Source organism: Coregonus lavaretus, assembly GCF_964263955.1.
Source record: "Coregonus lavaretus genome assembly, contig: HAP1_SCAFFOLD_306, whole genome shotgun sequence".
NCBI lineage: Eukaryota > Metazoa > Chordata > Actinopteri > Salmoniformes > Salmonidae > Coregonus > Coregonus lavaretus.
In genome coordinates, this window is record NW_028159426.1 from 292311 (window position 1) to 317668 (window position 25358).

The 25358-nt window shown below is 40.6% G+C and overlaps 1 protein-coding gene across 1 annotated transcript in view; it reads right to left on the bottom strand.

Annotated features, from left to right (window-relative positions):
- LOC311122880 (NACHT, LRR and PYD domains-containing protein 3-like) overlaps positions 1–25358 on the bottom strand; it is a 32748-nt gene continuing 7390 nt past the window's right edge. The window contains exons 4-14 of the mRNA XM_084197189.1: positions 24126–24242; positions 19935–20051; positions 11553–11669; positions 11183–11267; positions 10825–11053; positions 8628–10419; positions 8162–8335; positions 6538–6711; positions 4957–5130; positions 3598–3644; positions 1–1119 (exon numbers count right to left, since the gene is read on the bottom strand). Coding sequence (XP_084053315.1) covers positions 1070–1119; positions 3598–3644; positions 4957–5130; positions 6538–6711; positions 8162–8335; positions 8628–10419; positions 10825–11053; positions 11183–11267; positions 11553–11669; positions 19935–20051; positions 24126–24242 — 3076 coding nt within the window. The 3' untranslated portion in view covers positions 1–1069. The remainder of the gene's footprint in view (positions 1120–3597; positions 3645–4956; positions 5131–6537; positions 6712–8161; positions 8336–8627; positions 10420–10824; positions 11054–11182; positions 11268–11552; positions 11670–19934; positions 20052–24125; positions 24243–25358) is intronic.

The window sequence follows — 25358 nt, forward strand, 5'->3', positions numbered from 1 at the left end:
AATGATGAGTTTGTGTTATGCCTGTTTATCAGCAGCAAATCATTTGACCGCATCTTGCAGGTTGATACCGTTCTGTTTTACATTTTACTTTGTAAAAAGAAGCTGTTACAGGACTGTTTTATTTACTGTAAGTCTATTACTAATCAAATGTATTGCGGGAAATGAAAACATGCTATGTGTTGCAGTCAACACAATCTCACACTCAATCCGTGCAAATATGCACAAAAACGTTTTCAGCAGATTTTGTGCGTATTTGTGTGGCTTAATTCGTGTGAAAATACACATTTTTGTATGACTTAATTCATAGGAAAATACATTTTTGGGGGGTGAATTAAGCCACACAAAAACGCACAAAATCTGCTCAAATACTTTTTGTACATATTTGCTCTAATTGAGTGTGAGATTGTGTTGCAAAACATATGCCTTTAGAATAATGCAAAACATATCATTGACTCTACCTAAACTAATTTCACACATAATAAGAGTTAGCCTATAGACCAGATGAAATTGACAATAGTCTGTAATTGACAGATGCAGGGAAAAGAGCATCTCTTTATCAAATCCTCCTTCAGAGTCACATGCAGGTAAAACATTGTGATTTCTATATAGTGCTGTATCTGAAAGAGCATATTCTGCAGTTTCTATGACACTTACCTTTATCAAATAACTCTCAACATTCAAGAGGTGCAGCTCTATTTCCAAATATCATTTTTTCACCAACATCCCTGCTGTTCATTAATTTAGCACACATTTGCTCTGGCTACTAAGCAACAACGAGTAACATAATATTCTGTCGTCAACGGATGAATGTCCAATAGAAACCAGATAGAAACTGATAATGGTGCATGTGACTTCCGTTTTGGTTAGCAGCCGATGTCGAAACCAACTTGCTCAATGTCTTTCCATATCTGGGGAAAGATGAAACCAGACCAGCCGAATGAGCGACTGTCTGAGACTGTGGTTTTGAGACAGGTGGAGCCCCAAAAAAAATACACAATGTCAAGACAGCAGGTCCTGCTCTCCCTCTTCCCCAAGCACCACAGCTCCCACTGGGGAAAAATACACAATGTCAAGACAGCAGGTCCTGCTCTCCCTCTTCCCCAAACACCACAGCTCCCACTGTTGAAAAAGACACAATGTCAAGTAAGTAAGTGCGGAAGGAAAAAGTCCCATAAAACTGTGTAGGGCAACCGATTTGTTTGTGGGGCTTGCTCACACAAAGCCCCGAAGCTGTGTGCTGACTGTGGACCTGAAGCATAAAGAGAAGACGTGATTGGTTCATGTGTAAAGGCTCGGTACAGTGTCTGATACAATCAACACATTATTGTTTTATATCTTGTCATGAATATATTAACACACATATGTACACCTGGCTGGTTATATTATTATTATTATTATATTTTTCATTCTACTTTGTCAAAATAAACTGTAAATGGACTTTATTAAGTACTAAAACTCTATTACTAATTGAATCTACAAATAAAGTTGATCAGATGGATTATACTGTAATGTTTTTATTGTAAGGGAAACAGAAATAGGATATAGGGCGATTTAATTTTTACTTTGTAGAATTAACTTTTTTTTAAGTTACCAAAAAATATATATTTCCACAAATATTTCTTCATGCAATTAATCCTTTACAATAGTTGATGCACTATTTATCAAGGATTTATTTATCAACCATGTTTGCACACCTTGCTCTAGTGCAGGGATGGCCAACTCCAGTCCTCTGGGCCTGATTGGTGTCACACCTTGCTATAGTGCAGGGATGGGCAACTCCAGTCCTCGGGGCCTGATTGGTGTCACACCTTGCTCTAGTGTAGGGATGGGCAACTCCAGTCCTCTGGGCCTGATTGGTGTCACACCTTGCTCTAGTGCAGGGATGGGCAACTCCAGTCCTCGGGGCCTGATTGGTGTCACACCTTGCTCTATTGCAGGGATGGGCAACTCCAGTCCTCTGGGCCTGATTGGTGTCACACCTTGCTCTAGTGCAGGGATGGGCAACTCCAGTCCTCTGGGCCTGATTGGTGTCACACCTTGCTCTAGTGCAGGGATGGGCAACTCCAGTCCTCTGGGCCTGATTGGTGTCACACCTTGCCCCAGCCGCAGCTAACACACTTGACTCCAATAATTAACTAATCATAATCTTAAATTTAGAATGTGATTAGTTTAATCAGCTGTGTTTGCTAGGGATGGGGGAAAGGTGTGACACCCCGAGGATTGGAGTAGCCATCCCTACTAGCTGAAAGGCCAGACGGTTCTAGTGTTAATGACTGGTAGATGGGTGTTGCTCATGCATTCACTCATGCTGACCGGCTCCAGTACTTTGTTCTTGACTAAAGCCTCCAAGTCAGCCTTGACTTTTGGTCTGATAGCATAAGGTACAGGTCCTGCTTTCAGAAACGTTGGTTTGCTGTCTGGCTTAATGCTAAGCTTCCCTGTAATGTCGTTCATACTACCCAGCTGTCCATTAAAGACTTCTCCATGTTTCTTTAAGATGGCAGGTAGGTCTATGTCTCCATGTGTCATTGTATGCACTGATGGCCAGTCCAGTGTGATTTTCTCCAACTATGAACATCCCAGTAGTGATGCATGGTCTCCTTTCACAACAGAGTGGCAGCTTTTCAGTTTGTCTGTTTACCTGAACTGTGACATCAGTGATGCCTCTCACAGCGACAGATTCACCTGTGTAAGTCTTTAACACGAGGTGCGCTGGTTGAAGTGGAAGGTGTTTCAGTGAATTTATTCTGACACAAGAGTTACAGCTGTCCCTGTGTCAATCTCCATACTCACCAGCTGCCCCTGTGTTAATCTCCATACACACCACCTGCCCCTGTGTTAACCTCCATACTAACCAGCTGTCCCTGTGTTAACCTCCATACTAACCAGCTGTCCCTGTGTTAACCTCCATACTAACCAGCTGTCCCTGTGTTAATCTCCATACTAACCAGCTGTCCCTGTGTTAATCTCCATACTAACCAGCTGTCCCTGTGTTAACCTCCATACTAACCAGCTGTCCCTGTGTTAATCTCCATACTAACCAGCTGTCCCTGTGTTAATCTCCATACTAACCAGCTGTCCCTCTAGCAAGGGGGAGACATAGTAGCCATGCGGCCCGCCAGGAAAAAGTCTGGATTTTCAGTGTGACTTCCTCGTCTGATGAGTCACTCACCTCAGTGTTCTCTTACTCAACAGTGTGAACATGTCTATTTGTCTTTCGTTGGAATGCCTGTTTCTTGTTTCCCGTTTTTGTGATTTCACACATCCTGAACACACACACACACACATCCTGAACACACACACACACTAGACACACACACACACACACACACCCGGAACACACACACACACCTGTATGCATGCAAGCATACACACACACATACACACATTTCTAATGTAACAGGAACACGCCACACACAGACACACACATTGTCAAAGCAACTCTTTGTAAACTTTGGTGTCCCTGATTTGTGCTTCTGTAGAACTACAGTTGATATTTAATATGACCAAGTAAGTAATGATGGTGGTCTTTGACTTTGACTTCACTTGAATTAAGACTTATTCTTAGTCATATTCTTCACAGCAGTCAACACTCACATTTTCTAAGTCCAGGTTTCATTGTGTTCTCTCCACCATGTTCCACACTGTAGCGGTAAGCAGAAGAACAGACAGTCATTGAGGGATACACGTGAACTCACACACACACACACACACACACACACACACACACACACACACACACACACACACACACACACACACACACACACACACACACACACACACACACAAACACACACAATGGACACACACACACAAACAGCCAGCACATAACTTTGTCCAAGTGTGTGTGTGTCCAGTGTGTGTGTCCACTGTGTGTGTGTGTGTCCAGCGTGTGTGTGTCTGTGTGTCATTGAGTGATACACATGCACACACACACACACACATTAGACACACACACACACACACACACAAACAGTCAGCATATAACTTTGTGTGTGTCCAGTGTGTGTGTGTGTGTCCAGTGTTTGTGTGTGTCCAGCGTGTGTGTGTGTGTGTGTGTCCAGTGTGTGTGTGTGTCCAGCGTACGTGTCTGTGTGTGTGTGTGTGTCTAGTGTGTGTGTCCAGTTTGTCTTGTGTGTGTATGTCCAGTGTGTGTGTGTTTCCAGTGTGTGTACAATGTGTGTGTGTCCAGTGTGTTTGTGTGTGTGTCCAGCATGTGTGTGTGTGTGTGTGTGTGTCCAGTGTGTATGTGTGTGTCCAGTTTGTGTGTGTGTGCGTGTGTGTCCAGTGTGTGTGTATCCATTGTGTGTGTCCAGAGTGTGTGTGTTTGTGTCCAGTGTGTGTGTGTGTATCCAGTGTGTGTGTTTGTGTGTGTGTGTGTCCAGTGTGTGTGTTTGTGTCCAGTGTGTTTGTCCAGTGTGTGTGTGTGTGTGTGTGTGTGTCCAGTGTGTGTGTGTGTGTCCAGTGTGTGTGTGTGTGTGTCCAGTGTGTGTGTGTGTCCAGTGTGTGTGTCCAGTGTGTGTGTGTGTGTGTGTATCCAGTGTGTGTGTGTGTGTGTGTGTCCAGTGTGTGTGTGTGTGTGTGTGTGTGTGTCCAGTGTCTGTGTGTGTGTCCAGTGTGTGTGTGTGTATGTGTGTGTGTGTGTGTGTGTCCAGTGTGTGTGTGTGTTTGTCCAGTGTGTGTGTGTGTGTGTGTGTCCAAAAAACACACACACACACACACACTGGACAAACACACACACACACTGGAAACACACACACACACTGGACACACACACACACACACACACACACAAACACACACACTGGACACACACACACACACACACACACACACACACACACACACAGTCTTTATATAACTTAGTCCAAGTGGTGGTCAGAATGTTTGTCTTAACTAGCCTGATAACTCCAACATGTCTGATATGAACATTGACATAAACCCTCTACATACTTGAGTTTCTCCAGTCTGCAGTGTGGATCCTCCAGTCCAGCAGAGAGCAGTCTGACTCCTGAGTCTCCTGGGTGATTGTAGCTCAGGTCCAGCTCTCTCAGGTGTGAGGGGTTTGACTTCAGAGCTGAGACCAGAGAAGCACAGCCTTCCTCTGTGACTAGACAGCCTGACAGCCTGCAAAGAGTCAAATAATATTAAAATCACACTGCTATTCTTTGGTGGTCCAAATAGTGGCAGTATATTTTTTCAACATATTCAGATATATCAGTGTCCTGAAACCTGCCATATCTATTCATAAATGAATGTTTCATTATTAGAAATGACAAAGTATTGCTTGGAGATAGAAAAATATATAGTACGAATATTTGAGTTGACTGACCAGACCAGTTTAAAAAGCAGTATCAGTCAAAAGACAGACATTGAGGTATCAGATTTAGATTGTATTGAGTATACAGTCCACACCATATCTATTTTGACAGTGAACATAACCTTTTAAATTTGGCTCTATACTCCAGCATTTTGGATTTGTGATCAAATGTTTCATATGAGGTGACAGTATATAATGTCACCTTTTATTTTAGGGTATTTGAATACATATCTGTTTCACCGTTTAGAAATGAAAGGACTTTATGTATCTAGTCCCCCATTTGAAGAAGTCAAACGTATTCTGACCATTTGACTTATAGTGTATTAAAGTAGTCAAAAGTTGAGTATTTGGTTGTAAACTCGTTGGTTGCATTTGCAGTTTGTTTTGGTTGTGTTTTGGGTTATGTTTTGCCCGATAGTAACTGAATGGTGGATGATGACTGGAGTAATTTTCTGTCTAAGTGAGTAGATAACAGGTTTCTAAACACTAATAAATTAATCCTAATGATGCCATGATTAAGAAGAATCATGAATGAATCATGAATAATAATGAGTGAGAAAGTTACAGAGGCTACAACAAAACATGCTAACCTCTCACCATTACCAATAACAGAGGGGGTATGATCCTTGTTCCTCTGTAACTTTCTCATTCATCATCATTCACGATTCATACGTGAATGTAGAAGTGTTCAGAAACATCTTCTATTCTTACTGACAATACAAGTGAAGTGATTCCAAAATGACAGGACATTATTCACCATTCAGTTTCTATTGGGAAAAACATAATCCAAAACACAACCAAGACAAACTGCAAATGCATTCAACAAGTTTGTAGAATCACAAGCTTGATGTAATCACTGCAGGTAAGGAATATGGGACCAAATACTAAACTTATGACTACTTTAATACAATATAAGTGAATATGTCCAAATTATTAAGACTTTTTCAAATGGGAGAACTAGATACATAAAGTGCTTTCATTTCTAAACAGTAACACAGATATGTATGAATACCCTCAAATAAAAGGTGACATTCTGTACTGTCACCTCATATGAAACATTTTATCTCAAATCCAAAATGCTGGACCATAGCACCAAATTTAAAACTGTAAGCTTCACTGTCCAAACACATATGGTGTGGACTATGTGTGCCTGGTAAACACATGTGGATCTGGTGAACAGTTATCACTTGTTGACCAACTACAGGAATACTGACCTCAGAGTCTCCAGTTTACAGTGGGGATTCCCCAGTCCAGCAGAGAGCAGCTTCACTCCTGAATCCTTCAGGTCATTGTTACTCAGATCCAGCTCTCTCAGGTGTGAGGGGTTTGATTTCAGAGCTGAGACCAGAGAAGCACAGCCTTCCTCTGTGACTAGACAGCCTGACAGCCTGCAAAGAGTCAAATCATATTAAAATCACACTGCTATACTTTGGTGGTGAAAATAGTGGCAGTATATATTTTTTCAACATATTCAGATATATCAGCGTCCTGAAACCTGACATATCTATTCATAAATGAATTTTTCATTATTAGAAATGACAAATTATTAAAGAATTGCTTGTAGATAGAAACATGTATATTACAAATATATGAGTAGACTGACCAGAGCAGTTTAAAAAGCAGTATCAGTCAAAAGACAGACAGTGAGGTATCAGATTTAGATTGTATTGAGTTTACAGTCCACACCATATCTATTTTGACAGTGAAGCTAACATTTTAAATGTGGCTATATTCTCCAGCATTTTGGATTTGAAATCAAATGTTTCATATGAGGTGACAGTATATAATGTCACCTTTTATTTGAGGGTATTTTAATACATATCTGTTTCACCGTTTAGAAATGAAAGCACTTTATGTATCTAGTCCCCCATTTGAAGAAGTCATAAGTATTCTGACCAATTCACTTATAGTATATTAATGTAGTCAAAAGTTTAGTATTTGGTTGTAAACTCGTTGGTTGCATTTGCAGTTTGTTTTGGTTGTGTTTTGGGTTATGTTTTGCCCAATAGTAACTGAATGGTGGATGATGACTGGAGTAATTTTCTGTCTAAGTGAGTAGATAACATGTTTCTAAAACACTACTAAATGAATCCTGATGATGCCATGATTAAGAAAAATCATGAATGAATCATGAATTATAATGAATGAGAAAGTTACAGAGGCTACAACAAAACATGCTAACCTCTCACCATTACCAATAACAGAGGGGGTATGATCCTTGTTCCTCTGTAACTTTATCATTCATCATCATTCACGATTCATTCATTATTATTCATAATCATGGTAGCATCCACATGAATGTAGAAGTGTTCAGAAACATCTTCTATTCTTACTGACAATACAAATGAAGTGACTCCAAAATGACAGGACATTATTCACCATTCAGTAACTATTGGGAAAAACATAATCCAAAACACAACCAAGACAAACTGCAAATGCATTCAACAAGTTTGTAGAATCACAAGCTTGATGTAATCACTGCAGGTAAGGAATATGGGACCAAATACTAAACTTATGACTACTTTAATACAATATCAGTGAATATGTCCAAATTATTAAGACTTTTTCAAATGGGAGAACTAGATACATAAAGTGCTTTCATTTCTAAACAGTGAAACAGATATGTATGAAAATATCATCAAATAAAAGGTAACATTCTGTACTGTTGCCTAATATGAAACATTATATCTCAAATCCAAAATGCTGGAGCATAGCACCAAATTTAAAACTGTAAGCTTCATTGTCCAAACACATATGGTGTGGACTATGTGTGCCTGGTAAACACATGTGGATCTGGTGAACAGTTATCACTTGTTGACCAACTACAGGAATACTGACCTCAGAGTCTCCAGTTTACAGTGGGGATTCCCCAGTCCAGCAGAGAGCAGCTTCACTCCTGAATCCTTCAGGTCATTGTTACTCAGATCCAGCTCTCTCAGGTGTGAGGGGTTTGACTTCAGAGCTGAGACCAGAGAAGCACAGCCTTCCTCTGTGACTCCACAGCCTGACAGCCTGCAAAGAGATCATCATGATTTCACAAACACACTGTTAATTTAACACCAGTAGTGTAGAAGGACAATGGCAGATGCATTTGGTTTATTCTCCCAAACAACATATAGATTCATCTTCCGTCTCCTAGAATTGTATGGTCATATTGTTATACTAATATGACCATCAATGCATTGATTCAGTAAGTTTTTCAATGTAATATTATATATTATATATATTTTATGATACATATATTTCTATAAACTGAATATTTCTTCCTGATGATTAGTACTTAAATGTCATTTTATGTACTCACAGAGCAGCTCTGGAGGCTTTGACCACTGGCAGCAGCCTCAGAAGACCTTCCTCTGATCTGGAGTATTTCTTCAGGTCAAACACATCCAGCTCCTTTTCTGAAGTCAGCAACACAAAGACCAGAGCTGACCACTGTGCAGGTGACAGTTCTTCTTCTGAGAGACTTCCTGATCTCAGGTAGCTTTGGATCTCCTCCACTAGAGAATGGTCATTCAGTTCATTCAGACAGTGGAACAGATTGATGCACCTCTCTGGAGAGGGATTCTCCCTGATCTTCTCCTTGATGTACTTGACTGTTTCTTCATGGCTCTGTGAGCTGCTTCTTGTCTTTGTCAGTAGACCTCGTAAGTGCTTCTGATTGGACTCCAGTGAGAGGCCCAGAAGGAAGCGGAGGAACAGGTCCAGGTTTCCTGTCTCACTTTGTAAGGCTTTATCCACAGCACTCTTGTAGACAGTAACTTCAGACTTGTCTCTGGACTGCGCAAAAAAGTAGCTGAACATTGATTGAGGTTTGGCCATTAGATTCTCATTGTTGTTGATGAATGAGAGGAACACATATACAGCAGCCAGAAACTCCTGAATGCTCAGATGCACGAAGCAGTACACCTTTTCCTGGTACAGCACACATTCCTCTTTAAAGATCTGTGTGCACAATCCTGAGTACACTGATGCGTCATTGACATCAATGCCAGCCCTTTTCAGATCTTTTTTATAGAAAATCAGATTGCCCTCAACAAGCTGTTGAAAAGCCAGTTTTCCCAGTGCCAGAATGCTCTCTTCATTCCAGTGTGGACCTGTATCTTCTTTCCCAATATACTTTTCATTCTTCTGTTTGATATGAAACACCACAAGGTGTGAGTACATCTCAGTCAGAGTCTTGGGCATCTCTTCTCTCTTATGTTTCAGCATGTGTTCAAGGACTGTTGCTGAAATGCAACAGAAGACTGGAATGTGGCACATGATGTGGAGACTCCTTGATGTCTTTATGTGTGAGATGATTCTGCTGGCCAGGTCCTCATCACTGAATCTCTTCCTGAAGTACTCCTCCTTCTGTGGGTCATTGAACCCTCGTACCTCTGTCACCTGGTCAACACACACTGAAGGGATCGTATTGGCTGCTGCAGGTCGGGTAGTTATCCAGAGGAGAGCAGAGGGAAGCAGATTTCCCTTGATGAGATTTGTCAGCAGAACATCCACTGAGGTTGACTCTGTGACGTCAAAACAAATCTTGTTCTTCTGGAAGTCTAAGGGCAGTCGGCACTCATCCAGACCATCAAAGATGAACAGAACTTTGTACTTGTCGTAGTTGGAGATTCTTGATTCTTTGGTTTCCATTGAGAAGTGATTGAGAAGTTCAATCAAAGTGTGTTTTTCCTTTTTCATCAAATTCAGCTCCCGAAAAGGGAATGAAAATACAAATTGGACATCCTGATTTGCTTTTCCTTCAGCCCAGTCCAGAATGAACTTCTGCACAGAGACTGTTTTTCCAATGCCAGCGACTCCCTTTGTCAGCACAGTTCTGATAAGTTCGTCTTGTCCAGTTAAGGGTCTGAAGATGTCGTTACATTTGATTGCAGTCTCTGGTCTTGCTTGTTTCCTGGTTGTTGTCTCAATCTGTCTCAGCTCATGTTCATTATTGACCTCTCCTGTTCCACCCTCTGTGATGTAGAGCTCTGTGTAGATCTTATTGAGAAGTGTTGGGTTTCCTTGTTTAGCGATACCCTCAAATACACATTGAAACTTCTTCTTTAGATTAGATTTGAGTTCACGTTGGCAAATCACAGCAAGCTCATCTGAATGAAGAAATAACACAGATGATATTAATATTAAGTCTGTTTTAATGCCTACAGTATTGTAAGGATGTTTTCTAAAGTATAAATTGCAATCATTTACTCTCTTAACTGTTTTCATAATGCATTACAGACTGGTGTGACTGATTTATATAATTATTGATGGTATTATTAATGTTCTCTCTCTCTCTCTCTCTCTCTCTCTCTCTCTCTCTCTCTCTCTCTCTCTCTCTCTCTCTCTCTAAATTAATCACCACAACACATCCCTGCTGCTACTTGATGAGGTCACTAGGTGTTGTGTTAAGGCTGCTACAATATCATTGAGTTACACAGCTACTTTAGCTGTACTTTAGCTACAGCTTTTAAATGCTCTAAAACAGCATTCAACATGAGGCAGACAGCTCTTACTTTTCTCCAGTGTGTCAGCAAGCTCCTTCTGGTTCATTTTCCTCAGGACGTGCAGTGTGATCTTCAGAGCCCCCTCTCTGGCACTGCTCTCCTGCTTCTCATCTTCAGCATCCACCACTTCCTTATCCTGCTTCTGACTCTCAAAGCCTTCTAGGAGTTCTGGACTTAGAATCCTCTTGAACATCTTCAGCTCGTTCTTCACAAATGTCATAATATTCTCTTCAAGCAACTGAAATAAATCAAGTAAATAAGTTGAGCAAGAGAAGAAATGCTTTCTCATTAACACATGAATGAATGATTGACAGATCAACTTTACTTGAGGTAAACAAAAAGAAATGTACATAACAGGACCACATACACTGAATATGGAGGCCAGGTCTGTTTGATGACTCTGGGAAGACTGACCACTGAGAATCTCTGACTCTGATCTCTCCTGTTGGTTTCTGTGGACAAAACATCAGATTACATATCCTCATCCAGGGAGTGCACACACACACACACACACAGACACACACACACACACACACACACACAAACACACACACACACACACACACAGGGAGGGAATGTTGTGTTTGTTTAATATTGTTTCAGGACTATGAAAATGGAAAAAAGGTTTAGCCTATGGATTATGAAAACAACAAAAAGAAATGGTAAAATGGGAGAGGAGAAATGACTAGAGACAGTGTTGTTTAACTCACTGACCATGACCCATGAGTTCTTCTTACCTTTGTTCAGTAGAAAAGTCTCCCTCTCTAAACGTTATAGGAGGACTCATAGACCGGTCACTCTTCATGGACACACAGCTGGATACAGGGGAGGCTGGTCTCTTCTGCTTGATTGGGCTTCAACACAACAGAGACAAACATTACGTCTCTCATCTACTCTGAGCTCAGATGGGGAAACAAGAGATTCATTCCAAAACGCTATATATCCATTTTCAGAAATGTTGGTAAATTAGCTTTTATTGTTTAAAGAAATTATGAAAGAGATTGGTGTGTTTTTTCACTAGCTAATCATGGTATGGGGTTGTTCAATGACAGACATTTGTTTGCTTAAAATCTATCACTTGATGGTTTCATTTCAGAGAGACAATTAATCATGTTTTTTGCACAATGCTATATATCTGCCTCACTCTCAGAGAAATAAGTAGTACTGCTAGGTTTTACACAGTAATAATATATATCTGCCTCACTCTCTGAGAAATAAGTAGTACTGAAAACTTTCTCATATTTTATGGTTGTAAGTGGTCAAATGAACTAGAAAATGTCATATTTTGCAATTCTGAGTAATTACTACTTTAGTAAGGATATACTTTATTCAGTACTACTGCAGTTGCTAAATAATTCCAATAGATGGCAGCATAAGACCACAAATGACATTTCAGAAGGTTAGTTTAGTTTTCTCCCTGGATACACCACCACTCCCCCTCACAGGAAAACTCCTGCACACGCTTTTTACTGTCCCTTTCCACACTGCTAACACAATAAGCCTGAACATTAATTTAGTCACCTCTGGTCGAGAAAAACGTATTTTCCTAGTACATTCATTGTCAGATTCATCAACCACCCGAGCCACTGCCTGTTCACCCCGCTATCATCCAATAGCGAGGTCAGTACAGGTGCATCAAAGCAGGGACCGAGAGACTGAAAAACAGCTTCTATCTCAAGGCCATCAGACTGTTAAATAGCCATCACTAGCACATTAGAGGCTGCTGCTGCCTATTGAAATCACTGGCCACTTTAAGAAATGGAACACTAGTCACTTTAATAATGTTTACATATCTTGCACTACTCATCTCATATGTATATACTGTATTCTATAATATACTACTGTATCTTAGTCCATGACGCTCTGTCATTGCTTGTCCATATATGTATATATTCTTAAATTCCATTCCTTACTTAGATTTGTGTGTATTAGGTATATGTTGTGAAATTGTTAGATATTACTTGTTAAATATTACTGCACTGTCGGAGCTAGAAGCAGAAGCATTTCGCTACACCCGCTATAACATCTGCTAAACACGTGTATGTGACAAATTACATTTGATTTGATTTGATGTAATTTATTGGTGGGCTGGAAGATGCACTCTTGTCTTTTCTATTCCGAGGTTATTTACTCCCAATATCAGATATTAAGATTATTTTCTATAATGCATGCAAACTAGGGTTGACGTTAGTGCATCTGACTAGTAATTATTTACCCGGGGTTCAACACCTGCTATAGTCACTATTTTGTTGCTCTTCCAAAAGCATCACAGGCCTAATATGAGATATATAGCTAACTAAAGTAATGAGTGACCATCTTAGAAAATCATGGGACATATAGTATTTGGTTGCATAATATTTTATGTCAATCATATTGCTGCTTGTAGCCTATAACTGATGCTTCGTTGTCTTATGCTGCCATCTATTGGAAATATTTAGCAATTAAAAGTTATTAATTCACATACAGACATTGTTGAGGCAGCTGAGAAATAAAGTGTATTAGATCAGTCTCAAACCTTCCCCACGCCAATTGCTGGACTTTCACACAGAGGTTACTAGGTCACCCAATTCAAACCACATTTGAAAAATTTAACAAATGTGTCTAATTTATCAAGTGTTCTGTCTTGCAATTATACATATAATACAATAACAACAAAATAATCAAAATGCTATTTAATACTATAATTGTATTTACTAAGATAATATTATTACTAAAATAGGTTCTAAAAGTGTTCTAGGCTACCCTACCCTAAATTTAGGGGTTAGGGTTACGGCTAAAATAGGTTATAAGTAGGGTAAGAGTTTCTGTATAGCACTTTGTGACATCTGGTACGCAGGTACGCAAGCGCGACAAAAATCTGGAATGCGTAATGCCACTTGTGTTACTACGTGCCTTTGCGTACTTGACCGATCTTCTCATCTAACCTTACACATGACATGTTGCTTGTCAACTACTGTCAGGGATGTCCAAAAAGCAACAGACATTAAGCAGCTTCTTTGGCGTTTCGCCACCTACAAAGAAACGCCAACTGGAGCCAGAGCCGAAGAAAATACTTTTTCCGGAAAAGTGGCTCCAAGATGTGCAGTGGCTTGAAGCTAACGATGAGCGCACTGAAATGTGGTGCAAGATTTGCCGCTCAAATCCACATCTAGCAGACAAAACAGGTGCATTTTATAAAGGCTCAAAGAATTTCAACCATCCTTTATTTGACAAACATGAAAAGAGCAAGGAGCACACGAATATGGCGCAAGCCATTGCTAAGCTAGCCGAGAAGAAATGTCCAGTCGCCCACTTGCCAGATGGCGAGACAAGCTGAATGAAGAACAGCGGCAAGCTTTGTTTAATATTTATCTCCTCGACTTCCATAAAGCTAAACACGCACGTCCCATGTCTTCCTATTCTGAGGATGTTCCTTTACTGAAGCGGCTAGGAGTAAATCTCGGAGGTGCATATCATTCACGTGTAGGGGGCACACGGATCATGCAGAGCATCGCTCACACCATCAGCGGGGAGTTACGAGCCAAGTTGCTGCTTTTTGATGGATCTGAGGACATCACAAAAACTGAGCAGGAAATCGTTTACATTGTGTCTGTGTCCAGCAACGGAGAGTTTACTTCGGACTTTATTGGACTGATTGAATTAGGTGCTGACCGAACCGCGCAGGCCATAACAGACGGACTTGTGAGACTTTTCCAGGACACAGGCTTGGATGACTGGACAACAAAGTTGGTCGCTTTGTGCACAGACGGGGCTGCTGTTAACATAGGTATCTACAACGGCGTTGTGCCAACACTCCGGCAACTTGCTGCGGTTGGAGACTCCCTAGTGCACATTCTGTGCACCGCACACACACTGGAGAATTGCGCGAAATCAGCTGATCGCAACGTTCCTTACTGTGAGACATTTAATCGCTCTGTGGTCAAGCTGCTGCAGTTTTATTTACAAAAAGGTGGAGCAAAAAAAACTGCTGCACTGAATAAGCTATGTGAAGAAAATGGGATCTCCTTTGTGAAACTGGGTAAGTTTCATAATATCAGATGGTCTGCATGGAGGCATGAAACACTTCAAATATCAAGACTATTGCCAGCCATTAAAATGCAACTGGTTACGAGCGATAACAGTGACTTGCAGCATTTCTGCACAGAGCGTTTTCAGTGCTTTCTGTCAAACATGCTTGACATTTGCAACATTTTGAAGACCACATCCATTAGGTTTCAGAAGGAAAAGCTGACCATTGGAGAATGTAAGGATGAACTCATGGGGGCCATTGGACAGTTCACACTTCTGCTTGATGGTGAAAGTCACAGGGCACACACTGTTTCCAATGCTGATGCTGACAGAGACAAGACACACTTACTCAGGGGGTTAATTGAAGAGTTTGAAATCAGATATGACTCCCTCAAGTCATGTGATCATTTCTTAGTATTTGATCCTTCAACATGGCCTCAGGAAATGCAAGACCTACACAGTTTTGGAAACACAACAGTTTGCAACATTCTCAAGAAATATGAGGCCACCTTGCAACTTGACAAAGATACCACTGTGACAGAATGGATGCGCTTAAAGCAGGCAGGAAAACGCCTGGGAGCCTCTTCTGTGTATGACTTGGTCCAAATAGTAAATACAAGTAAACCAGATGCTTACTCCAACATCAACAAGGTGGTTAAGCTCTTACACTGCCTTTAAGCAGTGCAGCTTGTGAGAGGGGATTCTCACATCTCAACATAATAAAAACCAAGTACAGATCTCGTCTGTCACATGCTCGTCTCTCAGCCCTGATGCACATTCACCTGTCAAAGCAGACCACAGAGACATTTGACCCAAAGCCTGCTGTTGACCCTGAGTAACTCACTGAAAAGGGTATGTGCACTCCTGTTTATAAATACATTTGATTGATTGTTAGGTTTATGGTTTATATGGCAAAAAACAGTGTGGGTTTATGGCATTTTTGCTCCTCCTTGTGGCCGAATGTGGGTACTATATAATTCATTAATGACACTTGCTAGGCTCATAATCTGAGGTAGCAACTGCGTCAGATCTACAAATCCATTAGCTAGACCACCCGATTAAACAACAATCACCCCATTATACCCATTTGGTTTGCAACTCAGTGAACCTGCGCAGTATTCGCTCAATTTGATGCCTACGAACAAAGATTTCGATGCATATCAAATTACCCAGCAGCCATTTCGAAACAACAAGTCCTCAAAGAAAAGGTTATTTATTAATAAAAATTGTATTCTGGCTGTTTAAATCGCCCACATCTTGAAAAAGAGGACAGGGACATGCGTTTTATTTAGATTGTACACTTTTTTCTTAAAACAAATATCGTTAACCATGACAAGAAAATGTTTAATGTTTGATGGCTATCCGCCAGCCATCGCCTCTTAAACTGTGTCTCACCTCACTATTGATGACCACAACATGTACTCAGGTGAACAGTGTGTGCGCTCACCAAGTAGCCGTAACCTTGTTAATAATAAGTTACCTGAGGTAAACCTACAGGGTTAACGCTCACCAAGTAGCTGTAACCTTGTTAATGATCAGTTACCTGAGGTAAACCTACAGGGTTAATGCAGGCAGGTCTCATTGATAACAACAGTGAAGCTGACATTGTGACGCAGAACAATGGGCTGGGAATAGAACGTTCTGAAGGCGAGTCGGTGTCACGGAGCTCAATAGAACTAATAGGAGCTGGCAGGGTGAAAAATGCCCAAACATAAGGCCTGTTTTTTCGCGATTACTTCATAACCAGGGACAGAAGGTAATATTATGAAACTGGGCTCCATGGCGGATGCAATGAACTAATTTTATCAGAAATAAACGTTGTAAAAAATTTAACTTGAGGCGCCCCGAAAATAATATTCAAAAGTTCAGTCCTTGGACACAGAGGGGTTAAACACTAAAGTTACCGTCCATCTAGCGAAGAGAGGAGAACCGGACAGAGGGATTGTAGGTAGCCAGCATCCGTCAACGAGAGAGGGAGAAGCCCTCCACGGTATTTAACAGGTGGAAGAAATAACCAGGGAGCTCCATCGGTCCACAAGAAATGCAGGCAGCCGGTGATGATGTAGTGGTAGCTAGGATAACTAGGATGCTGCTGGTAGAGTAGCTAGCTTAGCTAGCTGTACCGACTAGCTTGGCTAGCTAGCAGGTCGTTCGTCTGTCCCTCGAGGATGATGACGAATCCGGTGAACCACACAATTAAACAAGACTAGCGAGTGAAAAGGATCTGGCTACACTCATACTGTCACTGACCATTACGCAAAAAGCAAATTGAACAATAAACTTCGGTGTCTCAACACTGTAACGAACTCCGTCGTTGTTCCCCAACATCACCTCAGACCACTCTGCGCGTAACTGGACAATATGCTTGGCGCCAAACCGTACGGGGATGCGGACAGTTCCAGAACGCGGACATGAGCACTGCCACACAATAAACTAAACCAAGTCTTTAAAGTCGGGTACATTAGTAATATTTTTTTTTTATTATGTCAAACAAAAATTATTCGTTTTTTAAAACAATATTTTGAGATCTGGGCACGTATCCAAAAAGCGTCTCAGAGTAGAAAATTGGTCCTCTCTCTCCCCTGACAGACTCATTTTAGACCACTAACCCCTAATCAGAGATACAGCATGTTGGTTGTGGTTAACAGAGTGACAACTAATTATTGAATGTACATCTGCCACACTCTCAGAGAAATAAGTAGTACTGCTAGGTTTTACACAGTCAAATGTAACAAATAACTACATTTTTTATAAAGAACTGTACACATGATACATTTGTAACATCAATATAAAAAATTGTTTAAAAAAATGTATCCAGTAATATGAGATCTGTATGTAAAACATTTACCTTTGAATTTAGCAGATGTTTTTGTCCAGGGCCTGGTATCCCAAAAGCATTTTAAGGCTAAGTTAATCGTTAGAACCTTCGTAGGAGCATTGTTAAATCTCTGAGCTGTTTCCCAAAACCATCGTTATTAACGTTGCACTTGAAAACGCTCATATTCTAACTCCTGCCTCAGACCACTTGTAGAACAGCCAAGTGCGTCGTTAGATGCTTTTTTACCCTCCCGCGTCACTTTATACACAGAATATCTCCGCTAAACATAGAATCACATGGTTTATCCGTCTCTCTGTGACCGCAGATATATTCAGAACAAAGTTGACTACAAATACAAAGTTGCAAAACAAGGGACTTATACAAATTTGCTTCAAATGAAAACAGAGATGACTGCATTAAAATATAAACAGTAGGCTATAGGCCTATTTCAATCATATTGAAATATATTCAATGTTCAATATATTTAGTTTTATTTTGCTACTTGTAGGCTACTGTCTGTAATTTGTCTCAATATATTTCATGATGTGTAGCCTAACATGTGCGCAATGATATGCCAAATCTGTGATTTTAGTGCATTGTTATTGTATAAGCATTAGAATAAACTACCTCAATATTTGCAGCCGTAGGTTGTAATATCTTTCTAGAAGCTGATCCGTGGTCAGTATTGTGAAATAATTATAATGTTATGGAAAGATTTTAATGGAGAAAACTGATCCGAGAGCAGCGCTCCCTTTCTTTCGATCCTATCAGTACCGACACATGCTCCACCGGACGTGATACCTTGCGGTGCTGCTGATCCAGTTTCTACTGGTCTGCCTGCGGATATGGAACTCTGACCTGTTCACCTGACGTGCGACCTTGTCCCGAACCTGCTGTTTCGACCCTCTCTCTCTCTCTCTCTCTCTCTCTCTCCCTCTCCTTATCTCTCTCTACAACACCTGCTGTCTTGACCTCTGAATGCTCGGCTATGAAAAGCCAACTGACATTTACTCCTGAGGTGCTGACGTGTTGCACCCTCTATAACCACAGTGATTATTATTTGACCCTGCTGGTCATCTATGAACATTTGAAAATCTTGAAGAACGATCTGAACTTAATGGCCATGTACTCTTATAATCTTCCCCCAGCACAGCCAGAAGAGGACTGGCCACCCCTCAGAGCCTGGTTCCTCTCTAGGTTTCTTCCTAGGTTCCTGCCTTTCTAGGGAGTTTTTCCTAGCCACCGTGGTTCTACATCTGCATTGCTTGCTCTTAGTGGTTTTAGACTGGGTTTCTATATAAGCACTTTGTGACAACTGCTGATGTAAAAAATGTCTTCTGGGAATACATATGCAGACCAGGCCAGGGTTTGGGGTTTGAGAAGTCAATGAGAGGTAAAAATGACTTCCTCAGTTGTTAATTTTGAAAATGTTCTGTCTTAAGTAGTTTAACAAACTGACACATTTTCATGTTCGTCAAAAACAACTATATATCGAAGGAGTGACTTTGATTTGACGGCCTGCACCTGTGCAGTTCGGCACAAGACGGCCATTAGACCCAATGACGTATTTCTGCGCATGAGCTTCAAATCAAATCAAATTGTATTTCTCACATGCGCCGAATACAACAGTGGTCAACTTTACCGTGAAATGCTTACTTACGAGCCCTTTCCCAACAATGCAGAGTTAAAAAGTCACAAAATTCACTAAATAAAAAAAGGAAATAGTAACATAATAAAATAACAATAATGAGACTATAAGGAGTACTGAGTCAATGTGCAGGGTACCAGGTAGTTGAGGTAATAACTAGACTATATACAAGGAGTACCAGTACTGAGTCAATGTGCAGGGGTACCAGGTAGTTGAGGTAATAATGAGGCTATAAGGAGTACCAGTACTGAGTCAACGTGCAGGGGTACCAGGTAGTTGAGGTAATATGTACATGTAGGTAGGGGTAAAAGTGACTAGGCAATCAGGATAGAGATTACATCTCCTCATCCAGGGAGAGCACACACACTCACTGACACACACACACACACACACACACACACACACACACACTCACTGACAGACACACACACACACACACACACACACACACACACATACACACACACACACACTCAAAGTGAATGTTGTGTTTGTTTAATATTGTTTTAGGACTATGAAAATGGAAAAAAAGGGTTAGCCTATGGATTATGAAAAGAACAAAAATAAATGGAAAAATGGGAGAGGAGATATGACTAGAGACAGTGTTGTTTAACTCACTGACCATGACCCATGAGTTCTTCTTACCTTTGTTCAGTAGAAAAGTCTCCCTCTCTAAACGTTATAGGAGGCTCCATAGACCGGTCACTCTTCATGGACACACAGCTGGGTACAGGGGAGGCTGGTCTCTCCTGCTTGATTGGGCTTCAACACAACAGAGACAAACATTACGTCTCTCATCTACTCTGAGATCAGATAGGGAAACATAAGAAGAGTTTCAATCCAAAACGCTATATATCCATTTTCAGAAATGTTAGTAAATTAGCTTCTATTGTTTAAAGAAATTATCAAATAAATGGTTGTGTTTTATCTCTATCTAATCATGGCAGGGGGTTGTTCAATAACAGACATGTGTTTCTTTAAAATCGATGAATTAATGGCTTCATTTCAGAGAGACAAATGTTTTTTTTGCAAAATGCTATATATCTGCCTCACTCTCAGAGAAATAAGTTGTACTAATAGATTTTACACAGTTAAATCTAACAAATAACTACATTTTTAATAAAGAACTGTACAAATGATACACTTGTGACATCAATATTTAAATATATTTAAAAAATATTCATAAATACAGTAATATGAGATCTGTATGTAAAACATTTACATTAGATTTTTTAGTCATTTAGTCATTTAACATTTAGCAGATGTTTTTTATTCAGGGTCCGGATTCCCAAAAGCATCTTAAGGCCAAGTTCATCATTAGAATCTTCGTAGGAGCATTGTTAAATCTCTGAGCTGTTTCCTAAAACCATCGTCATTAACGTTGCTCTTGAAAACGCTCATATTCTAACACCTGCCTTAGACCACTTGTAGAACAGCCAAGTGCGTCGTTAGATGCTTTTTTGCCCTCCCGCGTCACTTTATACACAGAAGATCTCCGCTAAACATAGAATCAAATGGTTTATCCGTCTCTTTGTTATGCCAATAAATTCAGAACAAAGTTGAATACAAATACAAAGTTGCCAATGTCTTTGCAATTGATTCATGGCGGCAGGTAGCTTAGTGGTTAAGAGCGTTGTGCCAGTAACCGAAAGGTTGCTGGTTCTAATCCCTGAGCCGACTAGGTGAAAAATCTGTCGATGTTCCCTTGAGCAAAGCACTTAACCTTAATTGCTCCTGTAAGTCGCTTTGGATAAGAGCGTCTGCTAAATGACTAAAATGTAAATGTTTCAAACAAGGGACGTATAAAAATTTGCTTGAAATGAAAACCGAGATGACTGCATTAAATTACAAACAGCAGGCTATAGTCCTATTTCAATTATATTGAAATATATTCCATGTTCAATATATTTAGTTATATTTTGCTACTTGTAGGCTACTGTCTGTAATTTGTCTCAATATATTTCATGATGTGTAGCCTAACATGTGTCCAATGATGTGCCGAATCTGTGATTTAGTGAATTTTTATTGTGTAAGCACTAGAATAAACTACCTCAATTTCTGCAGCCGTAGGTAGTAATATCTTTCTAGAAGCTGATCCGTGGTCAGTATTGTGAAATAAGTATAATTATAAGTAAAGATTTTAATGGAGAAAACTGATCAGAGAGCAGCACTCCCCTTCTTTCGATCCTATCAGTATCGATACATGCTCCACCGGACGTGATACCTTGTCGTGCTGCTGATCCAGTTTCTACTGGTCTGCCTGCGGATATGGAACTCTGACCTGTTCACCGGACGTGCGACCTTGTCCCGAACCTGCTGTTTCGACCCTCTCTCTTTCTCTCTCCCTCTCCTTATCTCTCTCTACAACACCTGCTGTCTTGACCTCTGAATGCTTGGCTATGAAAAGCCAACTGACATTTACTCCTGAGGTGCTAACGTGTTGCACCCTCTGTAACCACAGTGATTATTATTTGACCCTGCTGGTCATCTATGAACATTTGAAAATCTTGAAGAACGATTTGGCCTTAATGGCCATGTACTCTTATAATCTCCCCCCAGCACAGCCAGAAGAGGACTGGCCACCCCTCAGAGCCTGGTTCCTCTCTAGGTTTCTTCCTAGGTTCCTGCCTTTCTAGGGAGTTTTTCCTAGCCACCGTGCTTCTACATCTGCATTGCTTGCTCTTTGTGGTTTTAGACTGGGTTTCTATATAAGCACTTTGTGACAACTGCTGATGTAAAAAATGTCTTCTGGGAATACATATGAAGCAGACCAGGCCAGGGTTTGGGGTTTAAGAAGTCAATGAGAGGTAAAAATGACTTCCTTAGTTGTTAATTTTGAAAATGTTCTGTCTTAAGTAGTTTAACAAACGGACACATTTTCATGTTAGTCATAAACAACTTTATATCGAAGGAGTGCCTTTGATTTGACGGCCTGCACATGTGCAGTTCGGCACAAGACGACCATTAGACCCAATGACGTACAGTGGGGAAAAAAGTATTTAGTCAGCCACCAATTGTGCAAGTTCTCCCACTTAAGAAGATGAAAGAGGGCTGTAATTTTCATCATAGGTACATGTCAACTATGACAGACAAAATGAGATAAAAAATCCAGAAAATCACATTGTAGGATTTTTAATGAATTTATTTGCAAATTATGGTGGAAAATAAGTATTTGGTCAATACCAAAAGTTTCTCAATACTTTGTTATATACCCTTTGTTGGCAATGACACAGGTCAAACGTTTTCTTTAAGTCTTCACAAGGTTTTCACACACTGTTGCTGGTATTTTGGCCCATTCCTCCATGCAGATCTCCTCTAGAGCAGTGATGTTTTGGGGCTGTCGCTGGGCAACACGGACTTTCAACTCCCTCCAAAGATTTTCTATGGGGTTGAGATCTTTTGACTGGCTAGGCCACTCCAGGACCTTGAAATGCTTCTTATGAAGCCACTCCTTCGTTGCCCGGGCGGTGTGTTTGGGATCATTGTCATGCTGAAAGACCCAGCCACGTTTCATCTTCAATGCCCTTGCTGATGGAAGGAGGTTTTCACTCAAAATCTCACGATACATGGCCCCATTCATGCTTTCCTTTACACGGATCAGTCGTCCTGGTCCCTTTGCAGAAAAACAGCCCCAAGGCATGATGTTTCCACCCCCATGCTTCACAGTAGTTATGCTCTTTGGATGCAACTCAGCATTCTTTGTCCCCCAATCACGACAAGTTGAGTTTTTACCAAAAAGTTATATTTTGGTTTCATCTGACCATATGACATTCTCCCAATCCTCTTCTGGATCATCCAAATGCACTCTAGCAAACTTCAGACGGGCCTGGACATGTACTGGCTTTAGCAGGGGGACACGTCTTGCACTGCAGGATTTGAGTCCCTGGCGGCGTAGTGTGTTACTGATGGTAGGCTTTGTTACTTTGGTCCCAGCTCTCTGCAGGTCATTCACTAGGTCCCCCCGTGTGGTTCTGGGATTTTTGCTCACCGTTCTTGTGATAATTTTGACCCCACGGGGTGAGATCTTGCGTGGAGCCCCAGATCGAGGGAGATTATCAGTGGTCTTGTATGTCTTCCATTTCCTAATAATTGCACCCACAGTTGATTTCTACAAATCAAGCTGCTTACCTATTGCAGATTCAGTCTTCCCAGCCTGGTGCAGGTCTACAATTTTGTTTCTGGTGTCCTTTGACATCTCTTTGGTCTTGGCCATAGTGGAGTTTGGAGTGTGACTGTTTGAGGTTGTGGACAGGTGTCTTTTATACTGATAACAAGTTCAAACAGGTGCCATTAATACAGGTAATGAGTGGAGGACAGAGGAGCCTCTTAAAGAAGAAGTTACAGGTCTGTGAGAGCCAGAAATCTGGCTTGTTTGTAGGTGACCAAATACTTATTTTCCACCATAATTTGCAAATATATTCATTAAAAATCCTACAATGTGATTTTCTGGATTTTTTTTTCTCATTTTGTCTGTCATAGTTGACGTGTACCTATGATGAAAATTACAGGCCTTTCTCATCTTTTTAAGTGGGAGAACATGCACAATTGGTGGCTGACTAAATACTTTTTTTCCCCACTGTACATCATCCAGGGAGTGCACACACACTCACTGACACACACACACACACTCACTGAGACACACACACACACACACACACACACACACACACAGGGAATGTTGTGTTTGTTTAATATTGTTTCAGGACTATGAAAATTGAAAAAGATTTAGCCTGTGGATTATGAAAACAACAAAAATAAATGGGAAAATGGTAGTTGAGAAATGACTAGAGACAGTGTTGTTTAACTCACTGACCATGACCCATGACTTCTTCTTACCTTTGTTCAGTAGAAAAGGCTCCCTCTCTAAACTGTATAGGATGACCCATAGACCGGTCACTCTTCATGGACACACAGCTGGGTACAGGGGAGGCTGGTCTCTCCTGCTTGATTGGGCTTCAACACAACAGAGACAAACATTACATCTCTCATCTACTCTGAGCTCAGATGGGGAAACATGAGAAGAGTTTCAATCCAAAACGCTATATATCCATTTTCAGAAATGTTCGTAAATTAGCTTCTATTGTTTAAAGAAATGATCAAATAAATGGTTGTGTTTTTTTCACTAGCTAATCATGGCATGGTGTTGTTCAATGACAGACATGTGTTTATTTAAAATCGATCACTTAATGGCTTCATTTCAGAGAGACAAATGTTTTTTTTTGCATTTTCTGTTTGGGGTTTTAGACTGGGTTTCTATATAAGCACTTTGTGACAACTGCTGATGTAGAAAATGTATTCTGGGAACGCATATGAAGCAGACCAGGCCAGGGTTTGGGGTTTGAGATGTCAATGAGAGATAAAAATGACTTCCTTATTTGTTCATTTAGAAAATGTTCTTTCTTAAGTAGTTTAACAAACTGACACATTTTCATGTTAGTCAAAAACAACTTTATATCGAAGGAGTGCCTTTGATTTGACGGCCTGCACATGCGCAGTTCAGCACAAGACGACCATTAGACCCAATCAATTAACATTAAGTGAGTCACCTCTAGTCGAGAAAAATGTATTTTCCTAGTACATTCATTGTCAGATTCATCAACCAGCAGCGAGCACTCTGCCTTCTCGAACAAGTAGCCAACTCAGCCCCGATAAAAAGCTTGTGCCGTCAGCGGCAGCGAGTACTCTGCCTTCTAGCGCAAGCGAGGGGAATGTTGAGGTACATTTGCATGATGTAATTTATTGGCGGGCTGGAAGATGCACGCTTGTCTTATCTATTCCGAGGTTGTTTACTCCCAATATCAGATATTAAGATCATTTTCTACAATACATGAATACTAGGGTTGAGGTTAGTGCATCTGACTAGTGATTATTTACCCGGGGTTCAACACCTGCTATAGTCACTATTTAATTGCTCTTCCAAAAGCATCACAGGCCTAATACGAGATATATAGCTAACTAAAGTAATGAGTGACCATCTTAGAAAATCATGGGACATATAGTCTTTGGTTGCATGCTATTTTATGTCAATCATATTGCTGCTTGTAGCCTATAACTGATGCTTCATGGTCA